This window comes from Buceros rhinoceros, unplaced genomic scaffold (assembly GCF_000710305.1).
Source record: "Buceros rhinoceros silvestris isolate BGI_N320 unplaced genomic scaffold, ASM71030v1 scaffold26948, whole genome shotgun sequence".
Classification (NCBI taxonomy): domain Eukaryota; kingdom Metazoa; phylum Chordata; class Aves; order Bucerotiformes; family Bucerotidae; genus Buceros; species Buceros rhinoceros.
In genome coordinates this window covers 1-17,359 of record NW_010429035.1, presented here as the reverse complement: position 1 = coordinate 17,359, position 17,359 = coordinate 1, and the positions used below count along the sequence as shown (strand labels likewise).

General features: G+C 44.0%; 1 protein-coding gene across 1 annotated transcript in view; it reads left to right on the top strand.

Moving 5' to 3' along the window:
- The window catches only part of EML4 (echinoderm microtubule associated protein like 4), a gene marked incomplete at its 5' end in the record, with an annotated part of 67,613 nt that extends 51,271 nt beyond the window's left edge, over positions 1-16,342 (top strand). The window contains 6 exons of the mRNA XM_010142511.1: positions 3,988-4,076; positions 5,255-5,352; positions 9,218-9,305; positions 10,568-10,666; positions 14,581-14,711; positions 15,191-16,342. Coding sequence (XP_010140813.1) covers positions 3,988-4,076; positions 5,255-5,352; positions 9,218-9,305; positions 10,568-10,666; positions 14,581-14,711; positions 15,191-15,655 — 970 coding nt within the window. The remainder of the gene's footprint in view (positions 1-3,987; positions 4,077-5,254; positions 5,353-9,217; positions 9,306-10,567; positions 10,667-14,580; positions 14,712-15,190) is intronic.
- Positions 16,343-17,359: the final 1,017 nt, after the last annotated feature.

Here is a 17,359-nt window from a genome sequence, read left to right as displayed (position 1 = left end):
CGCTCTTCCTATTCTCGTCTGTTGTTTCACAGCAGTGTTTTCATCAGGCTGACACGTCTTGGTTTTGGTGTGTTTTTCATGTGATGAGTATTTCGGTATCGGTTCCCCTTTTGGGCTGTCAGCAAGTGGTCTGCTGCAGGTTTTGTTTCCACCACTTCAAATACCTGCCGAGTGCCCGATCGTCAGTTGTCTGGGATCCAGCCTGCTTTGGAGAGAACGAGTATGTTTTGTGGATCCTGATGTTTGCTGGGAAACTAAAGAGGGCTGGCAATCACAAGACCTACCAGAAAAGAGGGTTGGTTTTCCAAGGCACTGTACAGATCCTTTTGCCACACTGGCAATGGTATCATTTGCAGGGCAGTAGAACCTGTCTGTGACTAATCATGTCGAATATCGTGAGTGTCCTGCATATGAGTACTCAAAGAATTGCAGGAAAAAAAGACTCCTGAGATTCCTGCAAAATACTGACATTAAGGCTGAAGGACAGGCCAGCGTAAGCCAGAGCCATGAGCAGCTAAATCAGTCAGTAGAGCCATTGAGATTTATACCAGTTCAGCAGCTTCTCTCATGGCATTAAGATGAAGAAGCCTGAATATCTCAGGGAACCAAGCTCGTAAGACGGGTTGGTTTATTCACTCGGATGCCTCGCGGGTTCAACATTCAGTATTAACTACACAAGGCTAAGTGCAAAAACTTCCTACTACTTCGGAATAGCCGTCCCCTCGTGATGTAAACAGAAAATTCTACATTCACAGATGCGAATTATCAGCAATAAATGTCACAGGTCAGAAATTTTTTTCCAAAAGAGTAGTTTAAGGAGTTTTGTTTCTAAAAATACATTTTTAGAGAGGTTATTATTTTTTGAAGCAAAGGGATGGGAAGACAAGAAACAGATAAAAATGGTTAGAGTTCTGTCTTGTTTACATGAACTTACAAACAAGTTCAGCACGATATCATGGTTGACAATTGGGAGAAAAATCAAAAACCAAAAGAGCCACTATCTTACAGCTGCGATACCATCTATTTCATCCGATCCACGGATCAGAAGTTCACTTGGCAGCCAAGCTTTGCATTTCACAGCCCCTAGGACGTTTTCGGTGTCAGCTGCCAATTGCGTGTTGCATACTGTCTTGTCAGGAGGGAGATCTCTCCCGAAACACAGTCTCGAGGTGGACTCCACCTGTTTGCAAGAAGGGGCTGTGTGGGCCATGCCGGTGAGCTGCTGTAGCTGCTAGACTGGAGACACATTTCCTGGAGATGGGCTTTCCTGCTGGCAGTTGTGTTTGCCGTGGCGTGGGGAGAGCTTCGAAGAGTGAAGAGAGCATGTCTGATTGCAGCTTCTGGAAGCATCAAGGAACAGCTGAACTGGGCATGAGCAGTGCTTCCTTCCTTCAGTGATTATCAGAATTGTCACGGGGCGCTGACTCTTTCCACGGTCAGCTAAGATTGCTGCGACTATCTCCTGTTCTGCAGAAGTTTTGGACGAGGATAGGGGTCATAAAATGCTGTCTCCTACTGCCAAATGAAGTTCAGCATGCACTCTTAAGAGCAGCACAAGTTCTGCATTGTGTTTCATGCCACACAATACCACTTCTGTGCTTTCAGTCAAATAGGGGGCAGGGGCTGCATGTTTTTCCAGTTGCATCTTAGGGTTTGGGTATTTTTACATAATATTAACTGGAGGATTACCAGGTTCAGGCAGCAGCTTCCAAGGACCAACCTAAGGAGCCAGTCTCAGGGCCAGCATCAAGAGGCATGTCCCTGCCGCAGCAGCCATGGGCCCTGCCCTGGTTGTGTACTTTGGGACACGGAGGGCTCGTCCTTCCCCTTGGCTGTCTGGCAGAAGCATGGGAAGGGGGTGCCCACCCACTTCGTGGGAGAAGACTGCTTTTGGTTGTTCCTGTGCTGAGCATCAGTTTTTATATCCAGGCACCACAATTATTCTGCTGAGGATAAGAAACCGGTATCACACTCTGTCACCTTGTGCCAGTGTTTTCTGGTAAAACAAAAGGTCTTCCTGTCTCCTGTTTTGTTGTCTGTGCACCTGGGCTGAAGCAGTGAGAAGCCTCCTCCCTGTGCTGGGTTCAGGAGGACACAATGTGTGAATGAGACAGTGGGGCGTTGGCTTTCAGACCAGCTTCTCGTGTTGCTCGAAAACCAGATGACTTCAACTCAGTGGTGCCTCCATGTGTGTTCTTCACACTTCTCTTGTTGCCCCATCAGAATGTATTTTTAGAGCAGTTTTCCTGTCATAGAGTGACCATTCTTCCTTCCGTGGTGGTGAAATGGCATAGATACCCTCTCTCTTCCCCCTGCCCAACCCTTTTGTGGGTTTGGTTGGTTGTTTTGGGGGGTTATTTTTTGTTTATTTTGGTTTGTTCTCTAATACCCACAACACTACCAGGATTATTGGCCAGGGAACATTTTAGTGAAGCAGTTGGCAGGGCTGAAGGTGAGGGGCTGGTTTGAACTAAACAGCAGAATAGCAACTTGCAACTCCTCATGCAGTCAGAGAACCCGCAAAGCTTCGGAGTGTGGATTGGAAATCCAAAGTCCAGTTAGAGCAGAGACACTCGGAGTGCGGTTTCTACAGCTGTCCGGCACAAACACATTAAGCTGTTTTCCTCTGGTTCCATCTGTCTTGCGCACAGATTACTCAGCGGTCAGTGGCGTGTGGGGCAGGGCTTTTCTATGTGTGCTGTTTATTTCCCTTCACGTTCTCTAGCCACCAGCTGGTTTTGAGCCACGGGGACCACGACACTTTCCAGAATCCAGGCTCTGGATCAGCACGAGCTGGAATCTCATCTCCACCCGCAGAAAGCAGCGATGTGCGCTGCTGTTCCTGGAGTTTACTTTAGGTTATATGAGTTTGTTATGGGATAAATGGTCTAAATTTAACAGTGTTCCACCCGGTTCACAATGAGGCCGCGGGTGGAATCACCCTACTCATTTCCATAGTGTGTGAAATCACCGTTTGCCACTAGGGATGTCACCTGGCTGTGACATCCACACGTTTGAGAGAAACATATCCACGTGGTTGTGAGAAATTAAATTCTGAGCAGATCTTTAATGTATTTAGCCGTGTTGACACCTTATGTTTTCATGATGTGCATGTTTGTATATATATTTTTATTAAATTTTGGTTGTCCTTGTTTTGCTGATGTTGCTGTATTTAGGAGTTAGGAGGGCATCAGTGCCCCTGCAGAATGCTCAGGTTCTGCTGATCTTGCCCGTCTTGTTGTCATGGCCATGTTGGCATATGGGCCACTGAGTTTTTGTGAGCTTCTCTGAGCTTTTTTCACATGCCTCGTAACTAATACTACAGCATAGAAGTTATTATTAAATAATTAAAAATGCAATTAATTGTCTTAGTTATAAATTATCCAAGCGGAGGGGGAAAAAAATCTAGGTTATGAACGATCAAATTTCAGTAAATGGTTATTCCTTCTTACTTTGGTAAGATTATTCATAGACATGAAGAGGACCGGGGGTGAAATACCAAATCAGACTATACTTTGTGTTTAAAATTCATATAGAAATGTTTTTAGCTCCCTGCTACTACTTCTCTTATTTTCTTTAACTTTGCCTCAAACAAATTGAAAGATCAGGTTTTATATCAAAGCTGTTCTCCAAAATGGGGACCAAGTCGCAGATTCAAAATTCAGCTGTTGCCTTAAGGCTTCAGGATGATAATGTGCAGTTTCATTAACTCTCTGTTGGCAGGTTTATCATCCCGTAGACATTTTGGTGATTGCTGGCGTTCACAGGAGGGGGAAAAAATTGGGCTCCATTTAACATCCTTTATGTGTTCTTCACTGAAACTTTTATTGCTTTGTGAACCAGAAAAGTGTTTCATGAAAGACAGACGTTCTGTTGGCAGCCCTTGAGGGGCAGCATGAGAGGGTGAAGTTGGGCAGCGATTACTGCTCTCCTGCTTGCTTTTGTGTTCCGTGGCAGTGATACTCATCGGAATTCTCCTCTCTCTAGGTGGTTTGTCTTGGATGCAGAAACGAGGGATCTGGTTTCGATACACACTGATGGCAACGAGCAGCTCTCGGTGATGCGCTACTCAGTAGGTAGGCAGACTTCTTCATCCAGAATAATTGCTGATAAATGAGACGTCTGTTCCGCTAAACGGTGTTAAATGGCTCCCCGGTCGTTGGAAAAGACACAGCTTTGAAAAAAATCATTTAAAAGATGTGTAATATATAACTGAATACTTGCTTACAGAGTTGTTTGCGTACACTGAATCTTTGGTAACTGCAAACATTGAGTCCCCTTTCCCAGCCTTCCCTTCAGGGTGAACTGTGCTGCTATAATAGATGTTAGCTTTGCTCCCAGAAAAATGAAAAGCTCTCAACTAAATAGTTGCCAGGTTAACAGCAAAGTCTGTAAAAAGTGTAGTATTTCAGTGACATTTTAATATACTTAGTTGATTTTCAAGATTATTAATACAAAACCATAAAACTAAGCTCAGGTCTGCCTGAAACTCAGCTGTTTGTTCAGTATTTGCTGTGGGATTACCTGGAGTCCAAGCCCAGGACTGAGCCGCCTCGTCAGACGTGACACGGCGGATCAGCAGAGGCTGATCCCCTCTGTTAAATCCGGGTGGAAGAACTCTCGTAAATCTGTTCCTTGTTTGCTTTGGAGTAACGTACCATGTCAGGGGGCAAAACATTCCTCTGCTGCTGCCACATCTGCCAAGCGCAGCAATTTATTTTAAAGCCCCAATGTTCATTGACACAAGAGGCGTTTGATTGTGATTTAGGGCTGCTCTTGTCCGCTTTTTTTATTTTTAATGGAGACAACACAGGTTAGAAAACCATTTACATTGTTTGGCTGCTTCCCTTCTTCTTTAGACACTATTTAGTGCTTTCTGTGCACTATTTAGTGATTCATATGCAATCCCCCCCTCCAAAGGTAAACTAACTATAACTGTTAACTATAATTGAAACTGTTCTGCGTTTTTTGTGATGCAGAAAACTCAAGCCTTCCTGCTGTCAACAATTTCCAGAAGTGCAGTGCAATCAGGATTTATACCCAGTGCATTAGATACTTATTTTTAAAAAGCAGAAGTGGGAGTACTTGCTCAAAAAACATACCTAAAAAATACACAGATACGGGCTGAAAAACAATGTAAGCAGTTAGAGATCCTTAAATACCACTTGTTAATTGTCTCAGTGATGAGCCTGACATTATTAAAATCTGGAAAACAAACATTCTGTTAATTTATATCCAATATTTTGTGTTGTAGATGGCACCTTACTCGCAGTTGGATCCCACGACAACTTTATTTACCTCTACGTAGTAACAGAAAATGGAAGAAAGTATAGCAGATACGGAAAATGCACTGTAAGTTTTGGAGCAAATATAATCGGCAGTTCTTGCGTTTTGATGCTGTACACCCACTAAAATGTTAAGCAGTGGAACTCTCTCTGGGCTGATACTTTTCTGTTTTTACCTTTGATTATACCTTTTAGGGGGTTTTTCAGCATTTGATTGAGTTTAAACTTCAGTCTGATGGGTGCTGCGACCGTTAGTGTTAGGTGAACACTTTTGCATCAGGTGTGACTATTTCCCAGACTACTGACTTCTTCTTTGAAATGGGAAAGTAGCAGTGAGATGGAGAAATGCCTTGTACCTATACGCTGAAACTCTTTTGGGGAAATTATTACACTTGTTTGGGAGTATTTTCCCTCTGTTAGTAAAGTCCTCCTTGGACCAGCGTAACATTAGATGGAGGGATTCCGTTCGAACAAGGAATTTTGGAGGTTGCAGATATGCACTATTTTCAGCTGTAATTATTACTACAAAATTTGAAATTGGGGGATGTGTTAGCAGTAAACAATACCGTGGAGTTTATCTTAGTCCTTACTAATGGTGCTGGCATGAGAGGGAAGGCAGGCTGTTGGGTGTGCTGGGGACTCCTGGGTGGCAGGGCTGTGGTGTGGGGTGGGCCAGGGTGTCCTGCAACCCCTGGGCAGGGTGGTGACGGGGTTAGCCAATAGCACAATGGTCATGAGACACGAATTCAGACCTGCGGTCTTCCCGGGAAGGTCAGGCGGGGGGAAAGGGCTGAACCTACAGGGGGCCAGTGGGGCTGGTGGGGACAGCAGCAGATGGCTGCCCCTCAGGACAGCTTTTCACCCCATCATTTATTTTTTAACCACAGAAGATAAAATCGCTCAGAGATGGCTGATGTTAACACGTAATATTTAGCTTGCTGTGTACATCTGCACGCTGAGTTCTTTGAAGATGCGTGAGTTCATTTATTTCTGTATGTTGGATGTATTCTGTATCAGGAGAGGGCATAGTGTAATTTAAACCAGCATCTGTCTGTCTGTCTGACCCTCTGCCTTAACAGGAAAGGGGTTTGTAAATTTGGGGTGGGAGAAATGAGCATTGTTATACTTAGGCAGAAGCGTTAAGGCTTCAAAGTTAACAAAGTTAACAGTTTTCTGTTAACCATTTTATTCAGTCTGAGAGGCTTCGTGCAGAAGCCAAAATTAGCAACCTGGTGAATGTGGGGGCTGAGCTTCCCTGACCCTTCCAGCCTGTGCAGAAGGCAGCAGCCTGTTCAGGGCTGCCGATCCGGTTTCACGTGCCCTGCGCCTCCCCTCAGCTGCCTGCCAGCACGCCGGCGGGTCCATACCAGCATGATGCCAAGCAGGGAGACGCCCGGGCGTGCTCGGGACCCAGAGCGCTCGCCTGACCGGTGCTTGCGCACTGGCACCGCATCCTTCTGGCATTCCTCTGTCATTCAGGAGCCTCACGGGTGACCTCCAAGTAGCATGACTCAGTCCTCCTGGTAGTCATCTTCTGGTTGTTTCTTCCAACTTGAATACGTTGTCTGAGTTCTTCCAGAAGGATTTTATTACTGAACCAGCATCAGCTTGTGCCTAAGGGCCGTATGCCCACTGTTGTGTTTAAATCCCCTTTCAGTCACGACCAGGGTTTCTGCTGCTGCCAGAGAGGCGAGTCTCTGACCTGTGAGCATGTTTCCACAGTGAGGGATGGCGTTGGTTGTGATCAGAAAGAATTTCAGATGAGCCAAAACAACCGTTTCGAGCAGTGCAGCTGTTTTTTGAGGGCTCTAGCTATGCAGACAGCAATGTGGAGGTATGGGCTAGGGTATGAACTTCAGCGTGTCAGCAGGTCCAGGATAGCTGATGCTTTCTGTTTGCTTTACATCCGAGAGGGCTCTTAGCAAAGGAGGAGCAAGTGCCGTGCGTTTACTGAGCGGGCTGTGGGGTGAGAGCCACACTGAAGTATTTGATTCACTGGACTTGAGCTGAAATTATTGATGTGCCTGTCCTATAGGCTGTGGGCATTTTGACCCTTGTACCTTTTCAGTCTGAAGCAGATAAACGTTGCCAGTGAAGGAGAGGGCTTACATTTAGTCAGACAGTTTTGTTAGCCAGCGATAGTACGAGTAATTCTGTTCATTGTACATAAAGGTACCAAAAAGGAAAGAGTAAAGTGTTGCCTTACCAGTGTCCAGCTACCAAAGAAAGATTTTAATAGGAAATGGAATCGTCTTATTGAAAATATTACGACAGTGTTATGTTCCAGTTCATCGTTTGGTGTTCACTCGCCTGAAGGGATTTTGCAGCATGGAGCCCCCCGGCCAATTGCTTTGTTCCCTTCCCTGCCGCCCCCAGGAATTTTAACAGCTGCCAAATGTCTGGCAGGATTCAGTAAATGACTGACCGGTTCTTTTCCATGTTGGAGTTTGCTTGCAAATTTGAAGACCTGGAAAATAAAGGAGTGGGGGGGTGGGAGAAAAAATCCTAGCCAATTGTGCATTTTTTTTCTCAAAATACCAAGTTTGCAAGTCGGTATCGTATATCCTACCCATGACTGCAAAGCAGTTATGTCAATACAGAGTTCCTCTGCTTGAGGCAGAGGCTGGTTCGTAAGTAAATAAATCTTGAAGGCTAGCTTTTCTCTTAAATGTTTTTGCAGTCTCTCACGGAGGACCTGGGACAGGGTGTATTCCTACGTGTAATTCTGGAAGCAATCAGCATCTCCAGAGTCCTCTCGAGAGGAATCTGGCGTGGTGGGTGTGTGGCAGCCAGGGCAACGCTCCAGCTTGGCCCTGGCACAGCAGGTGCCAGCTGGGCCAGGAGACCTTGTGGGGGCTGAGGGACACTGTCTTCAAAATGCCCAGTGTGAGGAGGAGATGAACTGCCATCTGCCAGTCAAGAAAGTGGGGGGTTGTTGCCTGGCAAGGAAGGGTATGAAGTGGGTGGTCTTACAAGGGGAAGAGGAGCAGTAAGAAATGAAGGTTTGGGGAAGTGTGGCATGGATGTCACTTTTATTAATTTCCTACCCTTTCCTGTACAGAGAAACAGTTTATTCCTGCCTTTTAGAAATTTGTTGCTTCTCGGGAGTCTCTCACATCTTTACTATTACTGTTGTTATTGCTACTAACAGAGAAGTTAGTGCAGAGGAAAAATGTTCTAACCAGCTGCATTTAGCTTCTCCCTCAAAACGAAGGTGGGTGTTTAGACCTCAGTGTGCTCGTGATGGCGATAACTAAGCAGTTGGTGAAAGTCTTTTTTGAATACCAGATGACCCTGTGTCTGTAGGGAAGAAGCTGGCACTAAGGTGCACGCAGGGTACAAAGCACACCAGAAACTGTCAAAAAGTTACACAAATACCCTTGTGAGCAGCAGTCCTTGATCTTGTGGCTTTACTTGGTGGTTGTTGTTAACTGAGGTGTCCTAAGTTTTTAGGATGAGCAAAAGTTATTTGAATGTGCGTGGGAATTATTTTGAATCGGTAGAGAAGTAAAATAGAGGCGTATCTGTCGCTTCTCTGTCAGGACCTAAAAGTGATCCTGGGCAAGGTACTTGCCTTTCTCAATTAGCAGCAATCTATACTTTGATAATTCAAGTACGGATGTGAGTTTGTCCATATTTTAGCAACGTGCCTTCTAGGCGTGAATCATTCTGGGGTCCTAGGGGTATGTGACAAATCCGCAGTGCGGCGGGAGGGGCACGATGCCCAGCCTGCCTCTGTTTAGCTGTTAGCGACCACGCTGCGGAGCCAGGAGCCTTTAAAGGAGCAAAACGAATTGTGGCAGACCTGTGCTGGCTGGGTGGGGAGGGGAGGGGCTTTTTTGCTGTTAGCTGTCCCATCTGTGGGCACAACTTCTGCTTCTGTCGGAATTAAAGCAAGTGTTTCACATTGGTGTTACTGCATTCTTCCCCAGGGACATTCCAGCTATATTACACACCTTGACTGGTCCCCAGACAACAAGTACATAATGTCAAACTCAGGAGACTATGAAATATTATACTGTAAGTATGAAATTAAATACGCTGGAAACACAAGTATGTATTAGCTGTCAGAATATTTAGAAGAGCATGTTTGATCGGGACGGTACGAAATGCTTTCTGACAAAGGGACCGATTTGAACTTGAGTAACCTGATATTTTGATGTTATTCAGAGCTGGGTTTTCCCTAATGGCAATGCCAAATATAGCTTACTTCTTTACAAGGTCATAAATCAGTTTAACAGTGTAGAATTTACAGAACAAGTGGCGCTACGTCCTGATGTTGGCCCAAAGTTCTCTAGATTGAAAATAATATATACACTTGTCTCATTAGCGTCAAGAATACCAGTTACTTTGGGGGAGTAAAATCGGTGGGTCTGTGCCACTGTTCTGTTCCGGGCGTTCTTTTTTTAAATGTTATCTTGGCTGGTGGTGTTGAAGACTAAGCAAAACAATACTACTGCTTTAATGAGTTACTGGTAATAATCTTTTTGTGTTTGTCTTTTTTAATGTGTGAAATACGAGTTTAATAATAGCAGTGATGTCGGAAGTTCAACTTGCATAGTGCACATCAGTCTGGTTTTAAATTGTTTTTTGTGTTCTTCCTTTGGCTTTAAGTAGATTCAAGAGGATTATGGTTCTGTTCCTGTACAGGCAAGAAGACCGGCAGTTTAAATATCTTAATATGTTCCTTCTGCCTGTTACAACTTGGGTTTCAAATCTGGATCGTGCAGTATCTCACCCTGCCAAACAGAAGGTGTTGGTGCTTACAGTTGCCTCCCCAGGGGAGCAAAGAGCTGTGACCCATTAGTCCTGGGCTGGTCTCTTGAGAGATGGACAATCTTTCCTGTCTTAGTTGGAAGTTGAAAAGCAATCTAAGGCTCCTCTGGCAGTAGTTGCTCACTGGTTTAAAAGCGGAGCTTCCTGAATGATTGGTTGCATTTTAGCACATCAGTGGAGCTGGTAGGAAGGAGAAATTATTCTGTTGCAGGCTCTGTTAAAGGGTTTGTAGAGTAGGTAGCAGGGGACTCAAGCTGCAGGGAAGGATTTGTAAGGTACACTTAAAAAGGTCTGAAGAGGGAGATGAGAAGTAAGTGTGACTCTTAAATACCAAGTGAAGCTTCGAGTATCTGGAGTTCAGTAAAGGTGCTGGTCCGTCTCTGCCGCTACACAGTGATTCCAAATTGGTTTTAAGGTGCATTCATCTACTGTCTTAGCCTCCTCGGGGAGCACGTAGGTAAATACAATTTTATATGGTATAACTCATCCTTCACTGTTTTTTACAGGGGACATTCCAAGTGGCTGTAAGCTAATCAGGAATCGTTCTGACTGTAAGGATATCGATTGGACAACGTACACGTGTGTGCTGGGCTTCCAAGTGTTTGGTAAGCACCATTTAACTGCTCGCAAGCTGTTCCCACTCTGCCTCTGTTTTCTGTTGCTTCAGTTTGTCGTTGGAAATCCAGTGTTAATGATCACTGAGGATGGTGCTGAGGTGAAGACCGAAGAGGCTAACCGCAGTGCTTCTCTGCGCTCTACAGACAGTGCACCATTGATTTCTATTTAGTCTTCAAGTTTGGGGGTTGATTTTTCTGCTGTCACTTTAGGCCACCAGGTTTAGAGGCACTGAAGCAAAAAGCTGGTGCTTTGAAGTGCTCATATGGCACCTGTGTGTTACCTTTTGTGCTTCCCTTGTTTGGGGATGGAAACAGTAGGAACGAGAGCGCAGGTTACAGTCTGTGGCTTCAAATTGTGACAGCACTTTGATACCTGTAGTCAAAGGTAAGATACACTGCTTCTGAAGAGGAAGAACACTTTAAACAGATTCTTTACCTGGTAGTTTATTACAAAATGTAAAAACAAAATGTACAAAGCCAACGGGTCTGATTTTAATAATTTTAGTAATTTGAGACTGGCCAAACATTTCAAACTGCTTTTGCTGAAGGCAGCTCTGTTGGCCATAAATGAGGAGCCCATCTGTGAGGGTTTGAAAAGTGTGGTTCAGCCTGTCAGTGTTGTAAAACCAAGCTGTGCGAGCAGGACGCTGAGCGTCTCGCTTCCACTGCTGCGATCAGATACCTGCCTCTGTTCTTCGTCTTGTTGGAAACCTGAAGAGCAGGTAGACTAGAAAATTCTTTAGAGGCGAGGGTTAGGTCTGTCAATCTTTTCTTCTCAGCTACTAGGAGTTCAACTTTGAATATCAGTTTATATGAAGGGTAGAAGAAAATTAACTTTGAGTGTTTTCTGTAGCTTCTGACATCTATTGTGCATATTTTAGGACTGTCATGTGCTTAACAAGCCTTAAAGGATGGCAGTTGATGTGTGGGCTAACACCGCTCTTGTGTGGCATATGGGTTAGGTAACTAAAATAATAGTGCAGTACAAATGCCTTGTTGTTTGAAATGGAGTATCAAAAGACTCAAGGGATGCTAGAGAAAGTGAAAAGCAAAACTGCTTGATGCTGATACGACATTTTTCTCCAGGTGCAATGAAAGCACTTTGTAAGGACTGAATACGACTTCTGGAATGGCCTTGGCGCTTGAAACCATTCTACATTTTAGGCAGAGTACTTAAATCTACCAGAAGCATGGAGGTAGCAGAGAGTGGCTCTGTTGCCACTGAACTTTTACCCCACGGCGTTTGGTGGTAGAGCAGACAGAGTAAGGGGAGCAGCTTTCGAAATCCCAGCACTTTCCCAGAAGCGTCCTTTAGTCCTGACGTAAGGAGACGAGGTGTGGGAGTGCAGAAAGAATTTGGTTTCACATGGCAGACCATTGGCTTTGTCTCTTTTAACAGCTGTCAGGTAGAAGCTACTGGTGACTGGGCTGGAGATGAGCAGCTCCCATAACCACTGGTTTGAGAAGCATTTTTACTTTGTGCTTTTAAAAGGTGGTTAAGTCTGCTGATCCTGTCTGCATTCCCTTTTGGATTAATACAAACTTTAACCACTCTGGGTTAAATTTAATGAGTCTCGACTGCTCTCAGAATCTTCAGTGTGCCAGAGGATCTGGGAGTGAAGCAGATAATGCAGATAATGCAATCTGTTATTCTGGGGCAGAACAGAATATATTTAAACTTCCTAGCCAAGATTCATCATGCCTGAATTTTATATTGTCTGGTAGTCTGACACCCTTTGCAGAAACTTTAAATTATGGCTCGGTGTCAGACAAAGGCAAGTATTTTCCCATTAAATCAGACGGTTCAGCTAAAGCCAACCTAGCAGAGATTTGCTGCCCGGAGGAGGAGTCTGCCTTTGACCTGGGGGTCAGCTGGCTCGGGGATCCGAACAAGCTGCGGGCTGCTCGCTTTGATGTTCAGGAGGGAGGGTTAAGTCTACGGGATGTGGGCTTCTGGGGTATGTGTTTTACTAATTTAGCTCTGTGGATAGTGTAGGCTCAGGCAGTGCACTGCTGTCAGCAGAAGAAAGGGGACGGAAATCCGTGGTTCGGATGAGAATAGCATCGCTCCGTCTTGGCAGCTGATGCTACTATCTTGGCTCAGCAGTATCATCACTGCACCCTGGGTGCTCGAAGGCACTCTCGTTTACTGCACATTTCCCACACTTTCGCCTGAGCAGATTCTTTTGAGACGCTTACTGCTGGCTAGCAGAATTAAAATTGAAGTGCTGCTGTTGTACCTAATAAGAAAATCCTTTTATTTTGTATTTGATGTTATTTTTACAGATATTAAGAACTAAGAACTTGGTCATATTAATGTCTGGGGTTTTTCCATGTTTGCCTGAAGCACTTGAAACAAATCCTGCTGTCTTATGACAAAGAGCTGCTGAAGGAATTTGTGAGCACAGGGCTTGTTTAATGAGATGCAATCTTGAATATTAGTCTTTCTAATCTTAAATTGAAAAGAAGAGGAAATAGCATAACTGTTTGGCACAGTGATATGCCTAAGGTGGCAGCTGAAACTTCAGGAAACTGAGTTGAAATTTGTTTATGACTCCCACCCAGTGTTATAACACACACAGTGCGTTACAGGTAGAATGGCAGGAGAAAGTTAAAATTCATTCATTTTGAGCTACTTGAAAATTCTTAAATAGTATGTGTTTTTCAGATAGATTTCATTGATGTGAGAGCACTAAGATGTTTCTGAATACTTCCCTTAGCATTTTATGTCTTTATTTAGTAAATTACCTACAAAATGTGGCTTATTGGTGGTGTAACCAGCTTAACAAGCTGCCTTTGTTATTCTTCAGAGAAAATAAAGTTCTTACCCCACCCACTGAAGAATGGAAAAATAAAACTTCTAAACGTTACTCGCCATTTCAAGAAGAGGTAGCGTGGGAGTTTGCGAAAGATAAGGCAACTCAAAGTGAGCCTTCTGTGCTGCATAAAATACTAGACAGCACATGGTTTTTATTTTACCAGAGTCAGCGATCGTAAAGGAGAAGGAAGATATTTTCATATCTGCTGTACGAACATCCTACTCAGTCAACTGGTCACACAGTTTTTTGGGTTGGGGGGTGAAATTCGAGGAGGGAAAATTCCTCCTAACTCCTGAACTAATCAGAAACCCAAGTCTGGGCTGTAGAAATGTGGTAACTTTGGCATAAACTAATATCCTATAACCCCTCACTTTCCTCTGGTTCAGCTTTTCTTGCAGATGTGAATCATCAGTTTTGTTTCGGCAATCTCTAGGGTCTTTATTTTTTGTTACGACTCGAGCCTTCCCCCTTCCCAATTTGTTCAGCGCTTTTCATCCAGGCGATGTTGTTATTCTTTTGTCTAGACATATCTGTGTCATTCTTTTCACTTAAAAGCATATTGAATTGTACTTAAGTGCTTGACAGCGCTTACATCTCTGCAGCTAGGTCTGGGTCTCTGTGCAGAGCACCATCGATCAGCTGTCTCCTTTGAGTCAGGCAAATACTGAGATTGAAAAGAAAAACAGAAGAAATCTCTGCAGAAAGTGCAGTAGCTGGGCTTGTTCCACGCCTCAGCATCAGTCTTGCTTTTAAACCACTTGCACGTAAATAAAAGTGTTAAATTAAGAGTTGCCAATTTTAGCAGCAAACTTAAGATGAGCTTTAAACAAGACTGAGGTTTTGAGCAGGAAACCTGTATTAAGCCAGAGAGGTAGTCCTGGCCGAGGCAGGGGCTGTGGGAGCAGCATTAGATTAGCAAAACGTTAATGACATTTAATGCAATGAGTGTTTCATTTTCCACTTGAATGTTCTGTTTACCTTCTGTAGAGCTTGGCTTTTCTCTCAGCTTTATACGTTTTATTTTTGTTTGTGGATTCTCTTTTGTTTCTACCATCACTAAATATCTGCTCTACCCTCTCCTAGGGGTTTGGCCCGAAGGTTCTGATGGGACAGACATAAACGCCCTTGTCAGATCCCATAACCGCAAAGTGATAGCGGTTGCTGATGATTTTTGTAAGGTCCATCTCTTTCAGTATCCCTGTTCTAAGCCAAAGGTAAGTCTAGACCAGTCTGGTCTACATGCTTGTTTGCATTGCATGAAGCTTTCCTTGCCAGACACCTGCTGTCAGCTTGGTCGTTCTGGAACCTGGCAGCCAAGGAGCTCATTTATAGCGCAGAACATGCTAGAGGCAAAAGCATGGGTTTCGCCATTAAGTTTATATATAAAATAGAAAATACTATACCTAAAAGTGGTGTGGCAGTAGTCATCCTTTCTGGAGCAAAGGCTTGACACTGTTTGCTGGCCTTGGTGTAAGTCCAGTACTTCTTGCATGAAGTTCTACATCTGTCCCAAGTTGCAAGCCTGTAGGAAGAGAAGATCTGCTGTGGGAGAAAACCTAATATAAATAAATTTCTTTACTCTTACATGAATAAAGAGCTCTCTGGAAGGGCTAAGCAAGCATAGTAGTGGTTTTAGATTTCGTGAGCTCTTCTAGTCAGACATGTGATTTGCCTGTCTGCTTGTTTTCATTAGGCTCCGAGTCACAAGTACAGTGCTCACAGCAGTCACGTGACAAACGTCAGCTTCACCCATAGCGATGGTCACTTGATTTCAACTGGAGGGAAAGACACGAGTATTATTCAATGGAAACTGGTGGAGAAGGTCACTCTACCACAGAATGACATTGTTGTAGACATCGGTGCAACCAAAGTGCCCATCGCTGCCAGTGACAGTGCTGTACCGCCTCCCGCACCCCTCCCGCAGCCTTTCAACGAACTGAACCAGAACGAGAGCGTAACTGGCAGCTCTCCAGCTTCTTTGGAGAGCAACTTGGAGCAGTCTGTGGAGGCCAGCGAAGAGCAAAGCGAGGAGCAAAGCGAAGGGAGCAGCCTGGATCCCACCGAGCCGGGCTACGAGGAACACTCCAATGAGATGAGCGAGGAGCACAGCGAATCCACGGTCACTGAAGAGCAGCAAGATAACTCACCGGTGTCTTAACGCTCACAGCTCAGGCGGTTGTTATTTTGCCTTGGTGTGCGTGCTTTCATTACAGGGTGAGGGTTCAAATAGAGAGAAGTAGCTGAGATTCATGACCACTCCAGCTTTTGAGTTTCAGTGAGATTTTTTAGTCTGAGCTTCAGTTCAATGTGCGGAACCATCCCAAGGGCCCGGCTCGATGGTCTCGTGTCACAGATCCGGTCACGGTTAGTAGTGGACATTACCACAGATCCATTGCAGTTCTGAAATTGCTGTCAGGAAGTGGCAGGAAATACATACTGGAAAAAGGGTTAGCTCTGAGGATTAGCCGAAGTAGACCACCTTAGCTTTGTGAAAGTGCTTTCTGAAAGAACTAAGCCGTTGGGGAGCGCTGAGCTGTTCTGACGGGGGAGCACCGTGCTGCTTTTTCCAGGTGCGAAGACAAACAAAACAAAAAAACAACCAAAAAGCTCTTCTATAGGGCTGTTTTCCTTTGGTCTTTCTTAATGAAAGAAGCAGAGGAAAAAGAAAGTAACGATGCCACGCGTATGGCGATGCCTTCGTGATCTAACACATATGCAATTTTCTAACACTACTAATTCCTAGTGGAGTCTGGACGCGTTCGCAGTTGGTCTGCCCTGGGTGCTGCTAGTTCTAAGGCAAATCCGGTCGAGGAACGGAGTCGGCTGTTCCGTTTTCACAGACTTATTTCATACCAGACTAACCAAATACTGGCGTGTTTCACTTTTCATGGCCTGAAAGTTGATTTAAACTGTAGGACGTAATTGTCTCTTCAAAGAATTGCTTGCCTAGAGAGTTTGAAACTTAAGAGAGTCTTTACGGTGACTTTGATGTGAACGGTAGAGGAAGGGTGGCAAGAACACAGAAGTCAGATGGGCTCCAGAGTTACACTTCAAGCCTTCAAGCAGAACTTGCTCCATCCCTAGTAGGAGAAATATAAATACAGTTAACTTAAATTATTAAATTGGTGCTTAGGATTAGTATATTAAGTTGATAATTCTTTTTCTTCTGAATTTTTAGAGGTAACTCTAAGAATCATGAAACTGCAATCTCTACTTTTCCCCCACTCCCAGCTCCTTTAGCAGTTGTGATATAAGCATACAGTAATTTTAGATGATGATGTGATTTTATTTTATTGTTTGTTTGTTTGTTTGTTTTTCCCTAGACTTGCTGATCTGTTGTTTTTGTGAATTTTGTTTCCACCCCACCCCGGGTTGTTCTAAGCCATGCAGCTCTCATGTGGCTATACCTGGCCAGTTACGGGATATCTTGGCATTTGTTATGCATTTGGAAAGTACTTTTTTTTTTTTTTACAAAGTTTGTCAGATAGCTACATTTTTTTTCCTTAAGTGCATATGTTTCCTACTTTAAAAAGATATAGATTTACTGACAGATATCCATTTCCTATGTACCTGTTTATATTTTGATTACGTAGAATTTTCTTTAACTTGCTGCATCGTGCTGGTATTTTAGTTCTTAGTTAGAATATCGTGTTTAGAAACTTTGGATGAGTTCATAAGTCTTAATTGTGCAAGCGTTTACGTGATTGTGCCATTCCAAAGTGCATCAAAACTGTCATTCCCTTACTAGTATCTTCTCAGGAGAAATGCTACAGATCAGGTATTTAGTCATCATTTGGAAAGATAAAAACCAATGGACTCCCAAAGGACATTTAGAACATTTATATATAGAATATATAAATAT